This window comes from Cryptomeria japonica, chromosome 6, assembly GCF_030272615.1.
Source record: "Cryptomeria japonica chromosome 6, Sugi_1.0, whole genome shotgun sequence".
Lineage (NCBI taxonomy): Eukaryota > Viridiplantae > Streptophyta > Pinopsida > Cupressales > Cupressaceae > Cryptomeria > Cryptomeria japonica.
The window spans coordinates 199,272,828-199,294,044 of record NC_081410.1 but is presented as its reverse complement, the minus strand read 5'-3'; the positions used below and the strand labels follow the sequence as shown (position 1 = coordinate 199,294,044).

At 36.9% G+C, this 21,217-nt stretch overlaps 1 protein-coding gene across 3 annotated transcripts in view; it reads left to right on the top strand.

Annotated features, from left to right (window-relative positions):
* Window positions 1-21,217, top strand: part of LOC131063504 (arginine--tRNA ligase, chloroplastic/mitochondrial) — a 52,544-nt gene that overhangs the window by 12,329 nt on the left and 18,998 nt on the right. For all 3 annotated transcript variants that reach the window (XM_057997347.2, XM_057997348.2, XM_057997349.2), the window contains exons 7-13: window positions 1,248-1,328; window positions 3,197-3,280; window positions 3,500-3,604; window positions 4,067-4,245; window positions 4,766-4,850; window positions 5,625-5,814; window positions 6,116-6,185. In XM_057997347.2, coding sequence (XP_057853330.2) covers window positions 1,248-1,328; window positions 3,197-3,280; window positions 3,500-3,604; window positions 4,067-4,245; window positions 4,766-4,850; window positions 5,625-5,814; window positions 6,116-6,185 — 794 coding nt within the window. The remainder of the gene's footprint in view (window positions 1-1,247; window positions 1,329-3,196; window positions 3,281-3,499; window positions 3,605-4,066; window positions 4,246-4,765; window positions 4,851-5,624; window positions 5,815-6,115; window positions 6,186-21,217) is intronic.

The window sequence follows — 21,217 nt, the reverse complement described above, 5'->3', positions numbered from 1 at the left end:
CTTCTTCCTCTTCCCAGCTCTAGTAAAAACTAGGGGTGTGGTAGAACTATTGGGTCTAGTCCTAGGAGTCCAATGTGGCTCCTCCACCTCGCCAAAATGAGGTTGAGGGTAGAGAGATAGGTCTAGATCTTGGGGGAGAGAGGAGAGAGTGAGATAGAGAGCAGTAGAGAGAGGGTATAAAAGAAGAGTGGTAGGGAGATAGATAGGTCTAGAATTCGGGGCAGACAAAGTGAGTGAGATAGAGAGAGCGAGAGAATGCTGATAGGAGTCTACTGACTACTGAAATTTGATTGTCTGAACATTTATAAAATCTTCTAAAACCTAGAATTTGCATTATAACTCAGAGAGATTTAAACCACCGTCAAACATCTTGCCAATATGTACATGAAATATAACTTAAAGTATGACATATACTTGAATGTTATATTTCATGTATATATTTTGATGAAGAGAATGAGACTGACTTGAAGAAAAAAAATTAAGATAATTTTTTGATGCGTTTGTGCCTTTTTTTATGCAGACAAGTTTTTGCCAAAGACTCGTGAGTTTTTGGCGTATACTTGCCGAGCAGAAAAACTCGCGTTTTTTTGAAGACTCAGCGAGTCTTGCATCTGTGGTCCTCTTGATATTCCAAATCCTTTTCTTAGGTCATTTTGTACCTTTAGAAGACAAAAACAACAAAAAAAAGGATGAAAAAACAAACTTGGGTGCGTCTGTTTTATGTTTTAGCTACAACAGAATCTAATGTGAAACTTGTGAGTTTGATGATGAGACAGCCACATTTTTTGCAGAACTCGTGTTTTTTTTGGTGGAACTGTGGATTGGACTTAGTGCGCAAGTGTTGTATTATTGGTGCATTTTTGAAGTGGACTTGTAAGTCGCATTGAGTTTGCTCCGCATCTTCATCTTCATCTTCAAGCCATATAACCCTTTCAATTAGAGACACGACCAAGCACAGATTTAACATAAATTAAGATTTGCTTTTTATGTATATGTTTATGTACTTATTTTAGGGCAGAATGAAAATATTACTTAACATGGTGTTTTAAGGTGTCTTGGGTTTTTTGTTTTATTTTTAACTTTTATGGAGCTCTAAACTACATTGTGAAACAAAGATTAGTGTTGGTTTTGTTTGAAAGCTTCCTTGTATCTGATCTTTTTTATATGGCACTCTATATGTAGGTCATCATGGTTTTGATTTTTATCTGTATACTTTCTAATGGTAACAAGTTACTGCTTTTTTGTAGTTTGGTATGTTGATTGAGTACCTTTTTGAAGAGTTACCCAATTGGGAGGAACTTGGTGAACAAGCAATTGGTGATTTGCAGGTGAGGTAGACTATTTAATTCCTTTTTGTATGATGCCTTTTCTATTGTTTCGCCTCTATAGATCTGTGAACTAAATCCTTTCATTTTATGCTAATCATGATCAATAGCAATATTTCATTTTTTTCAAAGGCAAAACAGGGAGTTTTTGAAAACTAAAGGAAATGTCAAAGTTCTTCTCTTATCTATGACGTTGAAGTGGTAGTATGGTTTTATTTCTTTCTAGAGAAGTATTATTTCTTTTTTTCATGTTTTTTTGAATCTTTACCCTGTTTTTTTTTTAATTATAATATTGAGGGTCTATTGTGGGCCTCTCCAAATATTCTAGTATGAAATACATAGTTATATTTGTAGGTATGTTTGCCGTTGCACCAAAAGCTCGAGCTATCAACACCTGCTACAAATGCCAGACTTACCCAGATCCACGGGAGGCGGTTAAGCCATGTTGCAAACCCCAAAGGAGGTGCTGACCACCAAGTCAACAATCTCCCCCTCAACATTGACTGAGGGTTCCGCACCAACGGAATGAAGGAGACGTCCCGGGATTCAAATCCGTGACCCAAGGCTCTGATACCAATTGTAGGTATGTTTGCTGTTGCGCCAAAAGCTCGAGCTATCAACGCACGCTACAAACACCAGACTTACCCAGATCCACGGGAGGCGGTTAAGCCATGTTGTGAACTCCGAAGGAGGTGCTGACCACCAAGTCAACAATATTGAAATCAGGATCCCGTGCGAACCCTAGCTAGGGTGACAGGCACAAAAAATAACCATAGTTAGCAACTAGCTACACAAAGATAATAACTTTGAGAACCTACTATTTACATTGAGCCACATACAACCAAACAACACCAACAGAGGAACACGAACAAGAAAAACATAAGAAAAGGCATATACAACATCACAACACCCAAAGACTACCAACCTTTTACAGCAAGAATAAAGTATTAGAAGTTATTGTCTCCCCATCTTGGAACACCACCACTAGGAATGGATCACCACCTGCCACCAGCTCTATTTGTCACATTTCCCAAAACAGGGACCGTCTACACCATGACTGGAGAAATGGAAGATGACTCCAGACCAGCAAGCCAAATACCATCAATTAGCTCCACTTGTTGATCCGCTTTAGACAATTTATCATTAGCAAAGGTTGGAAGGGAGTACCCACTTGTTTACTTCTAGAACCCCATTATGATGAGAAAGCACTGAGTGTTTGATAACCAGCTCAATATCTGGAAGTACATCCATGATCCTGCCAACATCCTTGTTAAGAGTGTTAAAATCCACCATCACCTCATTTTTAGCTTCCTCAAGTATAAAATATCTAGAAGTTGAACTCCTGTGCTGAATATTTACCTTAATATTATAGATACATAGATAACTATTTTTTGGATGTTCTGATATATTTTTGTTAAATTGCAAACTCTTTCTAATTTTCTTTTTAGATCCATTTCTCTATGCTTTGTTTGCATCTTAATCTCACCTGTGTGTAAATGCTGTGTGCCATGAATAGTGGTACTCACTATTACCAACATTTCATCTTTTTGTCAACTCACACGATCCTTTCCTTTTAGTTTATACATTTCTGTGGCTGTCTTGTTTGTTTGCAACTGTGAAATGTATTTTTTGATTGACACTGTAGGAATACTATTTATAAACATCTTGTAGAGTTACATATAGGTTTTGTGGGTGAAATATTTGACATTTTTTATTATATCTTATTTATGACTGTGGCAGTCTCTAGAAACATCCATTTTACATACATGATAATTAACTTGTTGTGTTTCATCTATCTATTGTTTCATTCTAGGAGCAATTTTAACGTTTCTTTTCACATAACATTCTTCTACCTTCTTTGTATTCTATAGACATTTTACAAGGCTTCCAAGCAAAAGTTTGATGAAGATGCCAACTTCAAAGAGAGAGCACAACAAGCTGTTGTTCGACTTCAGGTGCAAATCTTACAATAAGGCCTGAAAGAGTTCCATATTTCCTCATTTGACAATTCCTTTGTACATTGTGCCTTTTTTGTCTTATAGTATTTGAAGTAACAGAAAGGTCTTTGTTAATTCATCCTCTTTTAGTCTTTTAGTGTTTAAATTTTAAAATTATAGTATACTATGGTTTTCCTAGTACATTAAACAATTTGGAAATGTGATTCTTGTTACAAGGGTGGTGAAGATAAATATCGTAAAGCGTGGAATGAAATCTGTGATGTAAGTCGCAAGGAGTTTGATCAAGTCTATAAAAGACTTAAAGTTGAAATAGAAGAAAAGGTACATATATGACTGGATACGCTTTTCTTATTTATTCTCAATGCTTCTTGTAGCAGTATTTTTAGCTACAATTATAATGTGAGTACAATGATAATATGGTTCCCTTATTTTATGTTGTTGATAGGATATTATTCAATGGTCTTAACTCTTATGATCTTATCTGTCATTGGTATTTTGGTGAACCTTTATGTACTTTTATGTACTAAAATTTGGTGTCTCATACTTATTTTGTACTAGTTGGTCATGATACCTGCATATACAAATCCTTTTAACTCTCCCATCGATCAATATTGGAAATAGCCGACTGGTCTGTACAAGCTTCTATTGAAGTGGGAAATTTAGGTGCTTTTGTTGTTTTCTGATCAATAAAGTTGTATGTTTAATTGCAATTGCATGTACAAGGTAGGAATAAAATTATTTATGCTATGCTCTCACTTTCTCTATTTTTTCTACCTATAATAGGGGGAAAGCTTTTATAATCCATATATACCAAAGGTTCTGAATGAGCTGGATGAGAAGAGGCTTATTGAGGAAAGTGAGGGTGCAAAAGTTATATTTATTGAAGGTCAAAAAATTCCTTTAATAGTTGTGAAAAGAGATGGCGGCTTCAATTATGCATCAACTGATATGGCAGCACTCAAGTAAGTTCAGCTTTTCTTATTCTTATGCAAGTTATAAAATGTTTTGAATATTTATTGCTTGGTGTGTTTGGCCACACCAGTATTTCTTTTAAAATTATGATATAATGATGTAGCAATGAGTCTTTTCAGATATATTATGAATTGAAAATTTATTCAAAAATTAAACTATCATATATGAATGTATTTATATTTCAAATGCACATAACATAACAACTATGCTACTGTTCTATTTTAGCTCTATTTTTTCTAATAAATTAAAATGATTTGTGCCTCTTTCTTAATCATTTCTTCTTGTTTAATAAGTTTCTTCAAATAAAAGTAAATTGAGTTGTATTGTGATGACCATTATTTTCTCATTATGAAATAGAGTTCAATGATCAAATTCAATCTCTTATTGCCTGATTATTTTAGAAGGGTCTTGAAATGACTTATATGTTCTAATGATTGCTGTTGTAAATTCTTTTGGCACACCCATGTATGTTTTTGTAAACCTTAACCCATTTTCTTTTACCTTTGATAGGTATCGACTCAGTGAAGAGAAAGCTCAGTGGATTGTTTATGTGACAGATGTGGGTCAATCATTGCATTTTGAGATGGTCTTTAGCGTATGTAACCATCTTTCAATTCCATGGCATTTTTAAAATACCGTGTTCTCTTATTTTAATGGATGCTTATCTTGTAGAATGTTTAGTTGAAAAATGGATGATGGTCAAAATAAATGAACAATAGCTGGGATCCCTTTCAGTCAGTAATTAAACTTTCCAGTTTAAAAATCAGGTTAGGTTTGTCATGATATCTACAAATTCCTTTCTCAGATTGCTATTTGAAGTTAAAATCCAATTTGTCTAAAATTCCTGTAGATTTCATCATGTAATACTTGAGACGATCTATATATTTTAAAATCTGACCACTTAAATAATCTCATCATTTTTCGGGTGATGGCACATTGACAGATGACAGATGACTAGAAAATTTTGAACATTGAATGAATTTAGTTGTTATACATTTATTCCCCTTTTTAAAACAAAATCTTAATCAATTATAGGTTAAATTTGAAGAGAATGATTACTGATTAGGGCTTTCTATGAAACACCGTTCTTTGGAATATCACTGAAAAGACAGTAGAATGGAATGAACGAAAGTTCATATAGTTGATTAATAAGCATAAAGTGGTTGGTGGGGTGTGGGTTTGCAGGTAGAACTAGTGCCAGGATATATCCATTTTACATGTTAGTATAATATTGACAATTTGTCACCATATTCCTACACACATTGGAGGAACATACATAATGCTTCACTATAAATGTGGTTGCCTTTTAATACTATTTGTTTAAGTTGTGGATTAATGTAGAGGCATCAAAATATTCCTATTTTTGCAGGCTGCAAAGCGGGCTGGATGGCTTCCTATCAACAATGATGTTTCATTTCCAAAAGCAAGGCATGTTGGATTTGGCCTGGTTCTTGGTACAGATGGGAAACGTTTCCGGACACGCAGTACTGAAGTTGTTCGCCTTGTTGATTTGCTTGATGAGGCCAAGCACCGAAGCAAGGAGGAACTCATCAAGCGTGGTTAGTGGAATGCTGTCATAATTTAATAATTTACTAATTTAGTGATTATGGGTTGTAGAAAATTACCACCAAATTCACAGTGTTTAGATTTGATTATGGAATTTCGAAGCTTACATGTAAATATATTATTGGCAGAAGGATCACTTCCATTGTATGTACATGACAACATGTAGACATTAACCTAAGTAAATGATATGCATACAAGGTTGATTAATGTATCATGGTATTGATGTCTGTCTTTACTAATATTATATTTAATTTATACTATGTTTATACATTCCACATGAATACTGTTGAACAGGCAAGGAAGATGAATGGACACCAGAAGAACTAGAGAATGCTGCTGAAGCAATTGGATATGGAGCAGTAAAGTATGTAACATGCATGGTAGTTATTAGTTGATGCATTTTTATGTCAATTTGGTTTTTCATGTTTAGGAGATTCTCATGTGCTTTTAGTGATTAACAATTCTTAGTTTGTTGGGTTACATTTGCCTAAGCACTGCTATTCGTCCTAGAGTTTGGAGAGGATCTTGTAGATTTACGTAAGTTACCATGATAGAAGCTGTTATTCATGATGTCTCATTGATTGTTTTCATTTGGCCATTCTTCTGTTTTGTTTTCTTTTGTTTTTTATATTACTTGATTTTCCTCGTGATAACACATTCTATTGGTAAAGCTGTTGTGAGAATCACACTTTCATTTCTAGGATGGTGACTCTTGGCAGGGGTTTTCATACATAGAAAGCAATGAAGGTAGGTAGTAGTTTGATTAGTCTGGCCTCTTCTGGATCGTTTAGAAGGGTGACCCTGCCCTTTTCTAGGATGATGCAGGGGACTAATGTAGTCCTCTTTGTGTGAAATTTGTTGATCTTGTTGAATAAAATTATAAATGTGTTGAAGTTTGCTGGAGTTATGTTTTCAATTTTCCGTATAAGGTCATGCAGGATGGTTTGAGGATTTGTAAATGGAAACCTAAAGATCTTTGGCCAGGTCAACAATTCCCTCTTCTTATTGACTGATTAATTCAAATTTTAGCTTCCTGGAAGGTTTCTTTAGGGAGTTGGTGCTTCTAGTGAGTTGGAGCTCATGTTTGTAAGATCGATGCCTTATGTGGGTTGTTGTCTACAGTTTGTAAGAAGCTAATTAAAAGCAATATTTTGCTGTGGTTTTTTTCCCTTAGGGGTTTTCCACGTAATTTCTGTGTTCTTGCATGTGTTATTTGCTTAATGGTTTTGAAGTTATATTTGCAGATTTGAATTAAGTGTTAAAATTTGTCCTAATACTGCTTCACCCTTCCTCTCAGTAGTAGCGTGTGCTCCTCAGGAATTACATTGGAAATGAGTAGGAACTTTTATTTTGTGAAATAAATTCTTTGGACCTTCATGTTCATGAACTACACCAAACTCAATGTCCTCCACTGGCATATAACCAACTCACTTTTGCTTCCATTAGAGTTGCCTTCGAAGTTGGCCTTGTTGCAAAAAAAATCATACCTTGGCATGATGTATACAAACCAAGATGTGCATACAGTAATCGAATATGGATGGAACCATGACATCTATGTCATTCCAACAATTGGAAGATTTATGGAAGACAAGGTGGATTGATCATGTGAGCAAGAAAAAACAATTGTCCCGATAGTAAGTAAAAAATATCGAAATTTGTTGGAGTAATAGGAATAAACTCTGAAATTCGTCATAGATCTGCCAAGTATCATCCTAGACAAATTCATAAGGAGATTCAAGAACCTTGTTTGTTGGCAGGTCCAGGGAAGTGAACCGGTAACTTTTCCACCACCTAGATTTCAATTGATAATGTGCCATCATATCATGTACTTGTCTTTTCGGGAGCCTTACACATGAGCATTTTGTAAATAAGGGACAAGAAGTAAATTTTCATCTTGGGGAGGCTTCATACTCAGGCTTTCAATGTTCCTATACAATAGGATAGAGTAAGGGATAAGAGTGCAGTCAAATGACGTGTGCTTTGATTTTACTTCCATTCCAATGAAAGCTTACATTAAGTTGCATTTGGATTCTCTAGTTCTCTCACCACATCTTGCTTATGACTTGACACATCTTGATTATGACTTGATATATCTTGATTCATATAAGTTTACATCTCAGTTTGAAAGCCTATGGTAAATGATCTTGAATCATACATCAATGTTCCACTGAGTTTAGGGACACGTCCCAAGGACGAGGGTACTTGGGGCCTAAGTTTGGTAATGGCTGGGAGGTGGCGGGGGAGTGGTGCTGACATAATACATATATTACTTGAAAAATTAGTTTTAAAAAGATAAAAAGGTATAACATAATAATTGTTACACTGTATAAGCCTAAGGAATAGGTAAAGTTTAGTTCAAAACTTTAAACTTAAACACATTGCAATGATTGCAGTGAACTAGTAATAATAAATTATAAATATATACATTGGAACAAGAATTTTCAAAATTTTTGCTTTCATAATCATGATTCATCAAAAGTAAAATCAATTGATCAAGTTATCAAGATTCAACAATTTTCAAAGTTCAAACTTCAAAAACAAAATACAAAATAGTAAATACTAGAAGTCTAGACTCTAGAAGTAGAGTCCACTCATCCCCAAGATCCTCACCAAACTCGTCAATGACCTCATCACTCGAATTGTTGGACCTCACATGCTCAAGCTCATCTATACCAATACCAATCAGCCGTGTTTGTGTAGCATCATCATCAATTGGCGCTGGCTCTTCTAGCGCTACATCCCATTTGGCTGTTGGACTCTCCTTGTATGTAGATGTGTTGCAGTCAATGAGACGCAATGCACGCAATGCACTATGTACCACCACAAGCTTCTCTGCCCTCCTTGAAGTAAGCTTGTTCCTCATATTGGAGTGGATGAAACTGTAAGTAGGCCAGTTCCTCTCATCAGTACAAGAACTAGAAACCTGGGATATCAAATGAATGGCTAGAGTAGTTGTCAAAGATCTAGGCCCATGCACAGTCCACCACAACTTGGGGTCCTCCCGTGACATAATCTCTTGATCTATCTTGGCTGCCTACGAATATCCCCAAAGAGTGGCAAATTTTGTCCACTTAGTACAAATCTGGCTAGCCTTTGTAGGAACATACATTTTGTTAATCACCTTCATGAATCCTTCATCTCAGCATCCTTTATAGGTGTAATTCTGCCAAGCCTTTGCACGTACCACTTCGGGTTCAATGCCTAGGCAGCCGTGTGTAAGGGAGTGTTGAGCTTCTCCCATCTATGATGAATCGATTGAATATGCTCGGTGTAGAATTGCAATGTAGGGTCCTTCTCTCGCACAACGACCCTCATTTGACCAAGCATAGAATCAATGTACTCATACACCTCTCCAAGGGAAGGTGCATTAGAATGCTCAAATCCAATGATTTTGAAGACTGGAGCAATGATGGAGACAATATATTTGGCATCAGCCGAAAAGACATCCTTCTTCACCACCTCCTTCACCCTCAACCCCTACCATGTCTTCGACTTAGGCTACATATTCCATTCTATTGTCATAACCATTAGTTGCAATTCCTCTTGCAACTCAAGCATCCTCTCCAAGTGAATAAAGTATGATGCATACCAAGTGTCTACAGGTTTCAGGAATTCCTTCTTAGAGAAGATCCCCAAAAGTGCATGTGAAGTGTGGTGGTTGCAGATTAACATCTGCACATCTCTAGCATCACTAACAATTGTTTTGATCCAACTGATTTTACCCATATCCTTGAGTGCACTATTCATGGCATGCACACAACAAGGAGTCCACCAAATATGTCTATAGCTCAATCAACTTCCCTACTGCTTTGCACACATGGGCCGCATCTATCACTACTTGCACCACATTTGGTGGCCCAACCTCCTCTAGAGCATCCTTGAGGATTTGGAACTGAAAATGAGCATGCTTAATATGCCTTGAACAATCAATAACCCTAAGGAAATAAGGTCCCTTTGTAGATGTAACCATATATTGATGAGTGGACAATGCCCAATGTTCACCCATCCATCCATGATTATGTTGCAACGGCTTGTGACCCATGTTCTCTTCATCTTCTCCATCAAAATATTAATCTTGAAGTAGTTTTGATCCAAGATTGTTGTCCTCAATTTAGTCTCACCAGGTGGCACAAATGATGGTCACGCCTTTATTATCTTTGCCATAGCTTCCTTATAATAAGGAGAGCTGGATACATGAAATGAAATGCCATTGGCAAAGAAGAATTTGCCAATGGCATCCTCTGCCTCATCCTTTGCTTGCACATTAAATAAATCTGCCATTGGTTGTGAAGATGGACTAGTCATCTTACGTTTCCCCCTAGTTTCTGCTGCCCTTGAACTGGATGGAATTGTTGGCCTTTGAGTTTTTAAAGTAGAAGTAGAAATTACAGAAATCTAATGACCCCTACTCCTATGTGGCAAAGTACATGATACAGGTACTTCATCTTCATTGCAGCCCCATAATTCTAATATTTCAGCTTTGAACTTAAAGTTCTTTTCAACCTTTCCGCATACTTCTACACCTTTGCCTCAAACAAGAAGGAAGTGAGCGTTAGTTCTAGTAATGCTGCCAAACCATTCAACATTACATATGGCACTTCCACTTTCTAGTGCCCCTAGCTGTCCTAGGCTTTGTTGGTCCCTTAGATGCAAATTGTTTTAAAGGTGATTTGGATCAAAGGGGCCCTTGGCCCAATTTTTTGAGGATTTCAGAAGGGCAGTTGAAATTTCCACTCCCAACAAAACTTGTTTCAGTTTGACTATTAGCTTGACTCCTCACTCCTCCTGTGCTAGGTTCATTAGATGATTCATTTTCACTATGAATTTCTTCTTCAACCTCCTCATCCTCACTCATTTTGTAAGAGCTCATTGTGATAATGATGCTGCAAGAAACAATGTTAAGAAAAAAACTTAGAAAACCTTTATGGCTGTTTTGAACAATTTTGAATTAAAAACTAAAAAATGAAGTTTTGAAGAATGAATTTGTGTTGATTATTCAAGCAAACAGCAACGAAATTGATGAATTACAGTTGCATTGTGCAATGAACAATTTGATTCTTGAATGATTGCTGATCAATGAACAAAAAACTGTTTTGAAAGATTGGCAAATGCCTACTTTTAATCTTGCTGTACTGACTCCTCTTCCTCTTGCAAGAATGAAGAAGCTTCCAACATCTAAGCTTGCTGATGCAGTCTCCACTTCCAGTTCCAGTCCAACTGTTGCAACCTGAGTTTCAAGTTTCAAGTGTTAGTGGTTGCAAATGAGACTGATGTCTCTTTTATGAGCATTAGGTGAGTTGGGGTAAAGGTGGATCCAGTGGAATCACCTTTGGTTTTTTGGTTTTAAAAAAAAAAAACACTTTTTGGCTCTGCTGCTGTGGGAAACTTCTCCATGTCCCCTTCCCTATTGAGGGATGTCCCAACATCCCCTCATGGCACCCCTCGCAACGAAACGTCCCAAAGATGTGTGAATCTAGAGGAGACGTTTCCAAAACGTATGAGGGTGCATGGCGGAGTTGGAAGTGCGACTGGGGTATGTTCTCTAGATGCCCCCTTATCTTGGGGACGTCTCCGTCCTAGAAATGACATGTTTTTCCAGGGGATGCTTCCTCGTGGAACACTGTCATGCATCTAATTCACATCATATGACGTCTCAAATTGAGAGTCATTCATTATCATTAATGTTCCTGAATTTTCACTATACATGCTCCAATGGATTGATTTTAGTCACAGTTCAACATTGGCATTGAGGTACACAAGCAACTTCTAGACTCATTCATCATTCTCTCCTGATCGAGTTTTTTCTCTCTCTTCCTTTGGGGGTTTCTATCATTCAAAACCCATTTTTCATTTCTCATTTCTCTTGAGTTGCAGAAAGTGGGGGAGGGAAGTAGGTGGGTGCTCGTGTAATATTTTCTTGACTTTGGACATGTCTCTATACTAAGTGTGATATTGCATCTATTTAAAAAAAATACTTAGGATAATTAGTTATTTTCACCTAAGAAGCTAATAAAAATATATGTATATCTTGACTTGAGTTACACAGACACCACTCACTCATCAATACTTGATTGGTGGTAGTTAGGTGCTACCTTTGTTTTGTCAAGGCCACCTTTGTCTTCGTTAGGTTGAGTGAACTCATCCATTGATTGGTATTTCAACTCTTAACTTCATAGTTAGAGTAAGTTAACTGAATTATTGATTGACAATTAAATTCATGACTACTGGAGATGTCAAATCCTTGAGTCATGCATCTAAGTGGCCTATTTGTATATGCTTCAACCATTCATTTGATGGTTGATTTGTTTGATTTGATTTGATCGTTTATTTTTTCTATTGTGGGATAACTTGTGTTCTTACTTATTAAATTATTTGTTTTGTGCTTGCAGCTATTGTATTTTTCTTTACACACCTAAATTTAGGCCTGTGTAATTGGATTCCTGTTGAAACTTATAGGTCTCTATGAAGAAACTAAAATGATAATGGAAATGTTATTATTATTAAAATAAACAAAGGGAATGCCATAGCGGTTATATACAAGGTTAACTACAAGGCAAAAATGTTTGACCTTTGAAAAATCAATTGAAGTTAGAAAAGATTAAATGATGATCCTGTCCATGATATAAAAGAGTGTAACAATGCAATCTTGGTTAGATATTTTGTGAAGAAACATTATATCCCCATCAAACAAATTACTTGGAGATTAAGATTCACAAAGGATGCTCCATCTAGACCAATTATTGATACTGCTATTTTACTTACATGTGAATTGGCGATATACCTTGCCAAGAATACCAAAATGTTGGTGGGGAGGACTTGCTCTTACATCAAAGCTTTTACCCATTTTGTTAATTATATTCAAGACAATAGGGAGGGAAAATATGAAATCCTCATGAGCTTTGATGTGGTGTCCTTTTTTCTACAGAAGTATCAATTGTGAAGTTATTGAGGTTGTAAGAAAATGCACTGATCTTTAGACACCTTCATTTGTTGAATTTGTGTCTGAAATCGTTGTATGCATTTTTTAGGCAATCAAAAAGAGTTAAAACGGGCTCATTGCTAGCTTTGATGGTTGTGAATCTTTTCATGGAGTATTTTAAAGGGAAAACTAGGTGGTGATAACATTTTGTTTATGATATAAACTTGAGTTAGAAACATGGTTTGGACAGCTTGGAGGAGTTCCATTCCCACTTAAACAACATTGCCAATAGTATTAAGTTTACAAAGGAGTTGGAAAGTGAAGGAAAAACATCTTTCGTGATGGTCTCTTAATAGAACCATTTTGCATTAAATATATAGGAAAACTACTCATAATTTTATATCTATTTGTTCCATCTCATCGCTAACTAGTGTAAAAACATATTACTCTTGAGACACCAGCTGTTAGATTCAATGACAATCCCAAAGACACTGAGAGGGGGGGGGGGGTGAATTAGTGTCTAACCGGTTAGCAGAATATTTAAACTTATTAATAACTTTGCATCCCAAAACAGTGTACCGGTAAATAAGAATAACAAAGACAACATAGGGACACACCATAACACAAGATATTTAACGAGGAAACCTAGTGTGGGAAAAACCTCGGTGGGATTTGTGACCCACAATATTTACTCACTGGCCAATGAATAAATACTACTTACATTGAGGGGCCTGCACATGCAGGGAGGCCAACAACCTAGAGCTCACTGCTCAATGACAAAATAGGAGTCACACTGACTACAAAATAGATTATCAAAATCCAACACAATGTACTGCTCAAAACAACATCTCATATGCCAGGTTCAGTATCGGTTTAAGCTCAGACAATAACCAAAACCTTCGCTGTCAACTATATCACCTTATATAAAATTGCCTTATACTTCTCATCCATCTTCATACCTAAAATGACCTATAAGATCTCATACATATATGAGTCTCTTACAATGTACCATGTCGGCTTACAAAAGATATTTACATTAAAATACAATAAACAAAAGTTTATTCCATGTCGGCCTGAGTGCCGGTATGCATTGTTGTCGATGCCGGTGCCGTTGTCTGCCGGTTGGTTGCCAGATGGTTGCCATCAATGACAACATCAACTATTCTCCTAAGAGTGTAGAATGCCAACAATCTCCCCCTTTGGCATTGATGGCAACACTCATGAGAAAAATCCAAAAACTGTTTCCAAAAACTGAAGTCCAAAAAGATTCCAAAAAGATGTGCTCCCCCTGAGCAAGTGATCTCCTCTGTACAAGCATTTTTCTCTCCACTACTCCCCCTTTGACATCAATGACAAAGGATGTCATCAAAAGAGTACAAAAATTAAATTCAGACGCTGCATAAACCTTTTGCTATCAATCAAGGTTGCCTCAGTCTGTTGGACCATGCCGATGAGATAATGCATGTGTTCCTCCGGTGATCGCTCTCCTTGAACTGATGCCTTAGATATTTCAATTCTCTGAGTAATAAGATTGTCCAACTTAGGACCAAGTTTATCTATAAGTTCCCAGACATTTGACCTCATCCTTGCCTTCTCTTTCTCAAGTTTCTCTAACTTCTCCTCAAAACTTGCCATTTCCTGCTCAAAAGCTGATATATGTCCGGATGAACCAATTATATTATTTGCTATGTCATCAATTTCTTTATATGTTTTTCTTATCTCCTCATCTGTCTGCTGTCAAAAGGTGAGGTTTGCATGTTTTCCTATATAGCTCCTTGTACTCCAAAATTGTAGAGTTAAGTACCAGTAATAATGTATTTACATGATCTATACATTTCTTTATAGTGTCTTCAAAGAATGTGTTTTTCTCTTTTTCAACTCTCTGCTTGATTGTGTCCTCATTCACCTTATCAATAGTTATTACTGTAGCGTCCTAAAATTGCGACACTTGCAATTTCGACCGCATTTGGGTCTTCACGATGGTGATGCAACACGGAACCTGAATGGAGACTCCGAAACTTGTTCATGACATCAAAAACTGCATTTCTCAGCACCCTGGCCTGATCCTCCTTGCACCCTGCTGTCCCTGGAGGTGGGACCATGGCGCCCAGCGCCCTGGTCCCTGGCCCTATTTTGGGCCCGGTCTCTTTTGGGCATCGGGTCTTTAAGTTTGCAAATTGGAAAATAATGTTTCCTGGTCGGCCTAAGGTCGGAAAAATCAGTCTATCAACCCTAATTGACAAGTATATAAACTACATTTCCTCTCTCAAAAAGGGAGGAGGACATATGTGTGCAAAGGAAGCCATATTCAAGCATTCAAACATTCAAGCATTCAAGCATTCCTTCAAGCAATTGAACATTCTAAGTCTCCATTCAAGGCTAAGTGTTGCATTCAAGACAAGGATTCAACCATTGAAGAGGAGATCACATACAACACATTACATACAACATACATTACACCTTCGCATGTAAGAATACAAACATTCTTACAACAAGGTATCAGTACTTGTTTACATAACAAACATTTACATTTACAACATTCTCATTTCTTGGTTAATTCCAAAACCGGGGTTTGACCTAAAGGCAAACCCCTCATCCCTAACCCCCCAATCGTCCTCTCTTTTCTGTGTGTAGGTTGCAGGTACGCGGCTGTAATTGAAGATCTGGAATCCTTGTGTAGAGACGAACAGATCCACCTTCGTTTCGCGGATTTTTTGGAGAACTGTGTGCACGTCGGCGCCATCGTCCCGTCAACTTTTGCTCAAATTCACAGAACAGCACCGTCTCGACATTTTACTGCTAATTCCAGGTCCGCAGCTTCATATCATATCCCTATCTCTGTTTATAAGCAAATATTTCCCACTTTACATGCATTCCTAGTTCAATCTTTCTATCTACATTTCTTTACAAAAGAGGGTATCCTTGATGTCTTAACCCTTGAAACTCATATAGAATCCAATCTTGCATTGCGTGGGATTGGATCTTGTGGGTTTCAACCCCTCTTTTGAATGTAAAGTCTCCCCTAAGTGAAAACCATCAACCCTAGTGACTCTCACTTCTCTCTCCTCGGAGTTGGGGAGGGGAGAACGACTAGGGTTCGATTTTTTCCGCTTTACATTTTGGTGAACCCGACGTGAACATCCTCATTCTGATTATTCATGGTTAGATCTGAAAAATTTGCCTTCCTAAATTTCCATGTTTGATCTTTTGCAAATTTTAGAGGTTGATTGCATAAAAACCCTAAAATTTTTTTTTTAGTAATTAAACTTGTGAAATGTTTAATTGTTAATGCTTGTTTCAGATCTACCTTTCTATTGCAAATTGTCAATTCATATTTGTGCTTTAATTCTGAAAATTAAGTGGTTAAATGTCAAAACCCTAATTTTTAAGACCTTCTTGATTCAACCTTTGACTGATAATTTCACTGATCAAAACACTTCCAAATCAGCTGTAATTTTGGATTCCGCAATAAAATCACAATATCTTTCATCCCTGAAAATTTGGAAAAAAGTTGCGAGGACCGTGTGCACCCCGAGCGCCATCGTCCCCGACATTTTTTTCGAAACTTCGGGAGCTAGATCTTACTGTATTTTTCTGCTAAAATCCAGAATTTTGGCTGATTTTATCAATTCTAACACTTTCAAAATTAAAGTCAAAGTTGGTCTAGCGATTGCTTGGATTGAGGCTTCTAATCATTAAAAAATTGTTGAAATTGAATTTTTTATCAAAATTGTGTTTCTTGCAGTCCTAAATCTGAAAAGTGTGTTGGCGTTCATTCAGAATTTCAGTGTTTTATTCAAATTTTTACAATTTGTGACTTTTGAAATTAAGTGTTTAATTGTAACAACCTTGATTTCCACTTTCAAATTCGAATTTTGCATGAAATCGAGTCAACTTTTAAATTTCAAAGCCTGCATTGCTTTCAACATTCCCTCTAAAATCATAAAATTCAAAATTTCAGTTTCCCCCTCCTTTTCAAAGTTCAAATTTTGCATTTTTCAACAATCTTGGTAGGGTTCAATTTTGAGATTGCAACTTTAATTTGGCCTATCTACAGATCGTAAAATCACTCAATTTTTTCAGATCAGCTTTAAAATCATCATTACTTTCATCCTTGAAAATTTCGAAAAAAGTTGTGAGGACCGTGTGCACTCCGAGCACCACGGTCCCGGACATTTTTTCCGAAATTTCGGGAGATTGTCTTGATTGCATTTAACAGCTTAAATCTAGGAGATTGGCTGATTTTATTGAAATTTGCTACCTCTAAAATTCAAAATCTTCTCTCTCTCTTTAGTGCATGAGTTTTACAACAATAAGCCCTACTTACACTATTCCCTTTAGACGAAGCCTTAGAATTAAGTCCTTCCAAGGTTTAATTACTGAGGAGATGGAACCTAATTTGAATGGCCTTTTTAACGAGGACATGGGTAATTCCTCTAATCCTCTTAATGATGAAGAAGCTCTCCATGAGGTTTCTGTAGAACAACTTTCGAAATTGGATAACCAATTTGATGATTTTCGACAATGGATGTCTCAAGAATACCCCGATAGTCAAGCTCTTTCATTAATTGAGGGTCTAAAACGTATGGTTCAAAGTGATAAGAATGGAATTGATATTTTGCGTGGTATTGCACACATTGTGGATTCGAATGTGATGCCTATGAAAAGTTGTGCCGAAACTTTAGGTTATACACAACCTCCTACTCAAGTCAATCATTCTATTCCTTTGACGACTCCTATTGCTAGTATACCTACTTTTACATCAAACATAATGACTACTTCAACACAAGACATTCCTCCTATGATCACTAGTCATGGGGGCAATCCCTCTTCTTCAATCAACCCTCTTCCTTCATTCAATCCAACTTCTTCATTCATTCCTTCAATAAGTGTTCCTATTATATCACCACAAATGAACATGACGCAAGGGGGCAATTTGTTTTCCATTCCTCCTTGTAGTGTTCCCCCTGTCCGATCATCTCCTATGACTAACTACCATAGTGTTCCACCACCTTACTCTCTACCTTCTTTCAATAACATAACACCTCCATCACAATCTAACACGTCTAATATGAACTCTTCGACTGAAGCGACCATTAACAATCTTGCACAAACTGTCTCTTCTTTACAACAACAAATTGCTTCTATGAATCAATCTAAGTTTAGTGTGCCCACATTTGATGTTGCGAGCCCACTTTCTCTTGACATTGTTCGAGCTATCCCCCCTAAACATGTTGAAATTCCGCATTTGGAGCTTTATAATGGTAAGGGTGATCCTCTAACACATGTTAAGACTTTTCAAACAATATGTACTGATTTTGCTTATGACCAAAGGTTGCTTGCAAAACTGTTTACTAGAACATTAAGAGATAAATCCTTACAATGGTATTGCTCGTTGCCTTCCTATTCTATTTCTTCTTTCGAACAACTTGCAAATGCTTTCATTCAACAATTTCAAAACAATATAAGTCCTAAAGTTACTTTGATTGATTTAATGCATTGCAAACAAGGTGTTAAAGAAAAAGTGACTGATTTCATTGGTAGATATAAGCATTTGTATGCTCAAATCTCTTTTCCAGTGCCTGACAATGATATTCAAAGAATCTTTACTTCTAATTTGCAAAAAGATATTAGAGAAAAACTCCTGTTTTCTGAGTTTACTTCTTTCCAACAGTTGTGCGCAACTCTTCACAATTATCAACTGACTGTGAGTCAAATGGAACAATCACATCCTATGGCTCCGAGTGATAAGGGTGATAGTAGTCAACAACCATTTGGGAAGTTTAAACCGAACAGAGAGTCCATTAAATTCAATGAAAACATCATCAACAACAATGTGAATGTAGCATCAGGTGTGCCTCCTATTTCTAAATTTTTCAAGAAAGAAAGAAAGTTTACTCCTTTGAATGAATCATTGCATAGTATTATGAATAAGTTATTGGAACAAAATGTGCTTACTCTTCCTCCTATAAAACAAATAGATCCTGCAAAGATTAACTCACCCTATTTTGATAACAAATCTTTTTGTCAATTCCATCGTCATCCTGGGCATGATACTGAAAAATGTTTTGCTTTAAAGGGTAAAATTCAAGATTTGATTGATAATAATACTATCTCTGTTTCTGGTGTGAATGATAAAGGCAACACATCTGTAGCTCCTCCTAACCAAAATCTTCAGATTTTTACGGATCCATTGCCTTCTCATACCTCTAATGCGATTGATACTACTGATTCCTCTGTCTCACCTGATGATCTTGTGTCAATGACTCCTAATGTGATTAACTTTGTAGAGCAGCAGAAAATCCCTAAAGAACCTTCCATCACATTTGATTCCAGTGAAACTATCAGGGCACCTGATGGTCCTTTATATATAGTTGCAAAAGTCAAGAATACACCTTGCCGTGGAGTGCTTATTGATCCTTCTTGCATGGTTAATGTCATTACTGAAGAATTTCTTTTTACTTTGCAATTGAATCAAGTAATCTATGACGAAACAAATGTGGTTGTGAAACTATTTGATGCATTTTCTTCTCCTGCAATTGGTTCTATTACATTACCTATTGAGGTCCATAACAAATCCCTTGATGTGGACTTTGCTATTATTCCATCATCTGAACAATTTCGTGTGAAGCTAGGCTATCCTTGGCTATCTTCCATGAAAGCTATTGCTTCTCCTATCCACAAGTGTTTGAAATTTCCCCATAATGGTGAAGTTGTTATTGTCAATCATAGTCTCTTTAAACCTGCTGAAAGAACTTCTAGCGTTCCTATTGATTACTTTTGGCCTAAACAATTCCAGTCTCTTCCTCCGCGAAGTGATCATCTTTTCAAATCCTATCAAAAGTGGAAAAAAGATATGATCCTATCTCTAAGTGAGCCTAGAACACCCAAACTTGATATTCCCATCATTCTTGAGAAGGAAGTTCTTCCTTTGAAAGATAAAACTAATGTCTTTCCTCAAGAAGATTCCCAACCCATCCCTATGGATGTAACTATGCCTATCTCTAATAAACTTTCTAAAGGTAGACCTATACCTCCTCGTCATGATGGGCTTGGTCTCCTTCCTAAACCAAATATTCTTCCCTTATATGGAGCAGTTCCTCCTCCTTCCTCTTATGGAGAGAAGAGACCTTCCTCTTCTCCTATTGTTCAACCTAAGAGACCACAACCTAAACACCCAAGTGATAAGGATGAGAACATTCCTCCTCCTCAATCTTCTCAACTTCCTACTAAGACTAGACGAAATCGTTCTGCACGTGAACGCCGACGAAAGCGTCGTCTTAGAGCTTAGGCAGCTGCTTCTCAAACTTTGCAATCCCCAAAAACACCTTCAGCTAATATTATTCCATTTTCTCCTCAGCCGACGATTGAGCCGAAATCTCCTAAACATAAGATGCATGATGGTCTTGATCCTGTGCGAGTTAAAGATCCTATTTTTATAAATCTTGATGATGATATAGATGAAAATGTTATTCGTGATGAAAATGTTACTCCTGTTCATTCTGATAGTGAATATGAATATGTTGATGTTGATAACCATTTATCTAACGCATTTTCTAAAGCACTTATCCTAGCTCCTAGACAAGAACACCGCGGCTTGGGATATGAACATAGCCCTTGTTTGGATCTTGTGATAGCTCCATCTGCTGTGTTGGATGTTCCTCCTCTAGCGTGTTTCCTACCTTCCCGAAATATTGATCAGCAAGATCGGGGGGTAGATGACGTGCTAGACTAGTTCATTAGCATAGCAGATTCTCTCCTCCTCTCTTTTGTTACTTCTTCTATGTGTTATTCTCATTCTTCTATTTGTTGTCCTTAGTGTTGTCTACTTGAGGACGATGCAAAGCATTGAGATCTCTTTTTGGTCTCTCTCATGTTGACTCAAAAGACACATGTTCCCTTCTTCTAGGTGACCTTCCTTGATTGGGGAATGAAGAACAATTATGCATACATACATATGATATACATGAATTATCATACAGCATACTGACCCCGAGGAAAGCGAAGTCACCTCGTGCTTTGTGTTTTGTGTCTATTATCCTTGGGCTTATCTCACACTTGGGGGCTAAATCCTTGCGATAACGTGCTCCTTTCTCATTTCTTATATGTATCACTACCTTAAAGCAATCACCCCCGGTGAGGCGTGTGCGATCGCTTTAACGTAGGGGGGCATACATCCCGTTCATATCTTTTCAAGATACTTGAAAATTTCTTGACAAATTTAGCTTTGCCTTGAAAATTTTTGATATCTTTCTTGCATGACTCATAGTGAGGGAACCTTACTACTGACAGTCATGGTTCTCCCTCATGATCTTCCCTTTTACTTTGTCAATCGAAGTCGTAAGATCCTTAGTCCACTGGGGGCTTGGTGTATCTTGCCTCCTTGACATGGTGAAAGTTTTCCAATGTTGTTTCCTTGTACTTTATCGGAAGTATGAGCGTACGCTTATACTCCCGCTAAAGTGGGGGCTAAATGT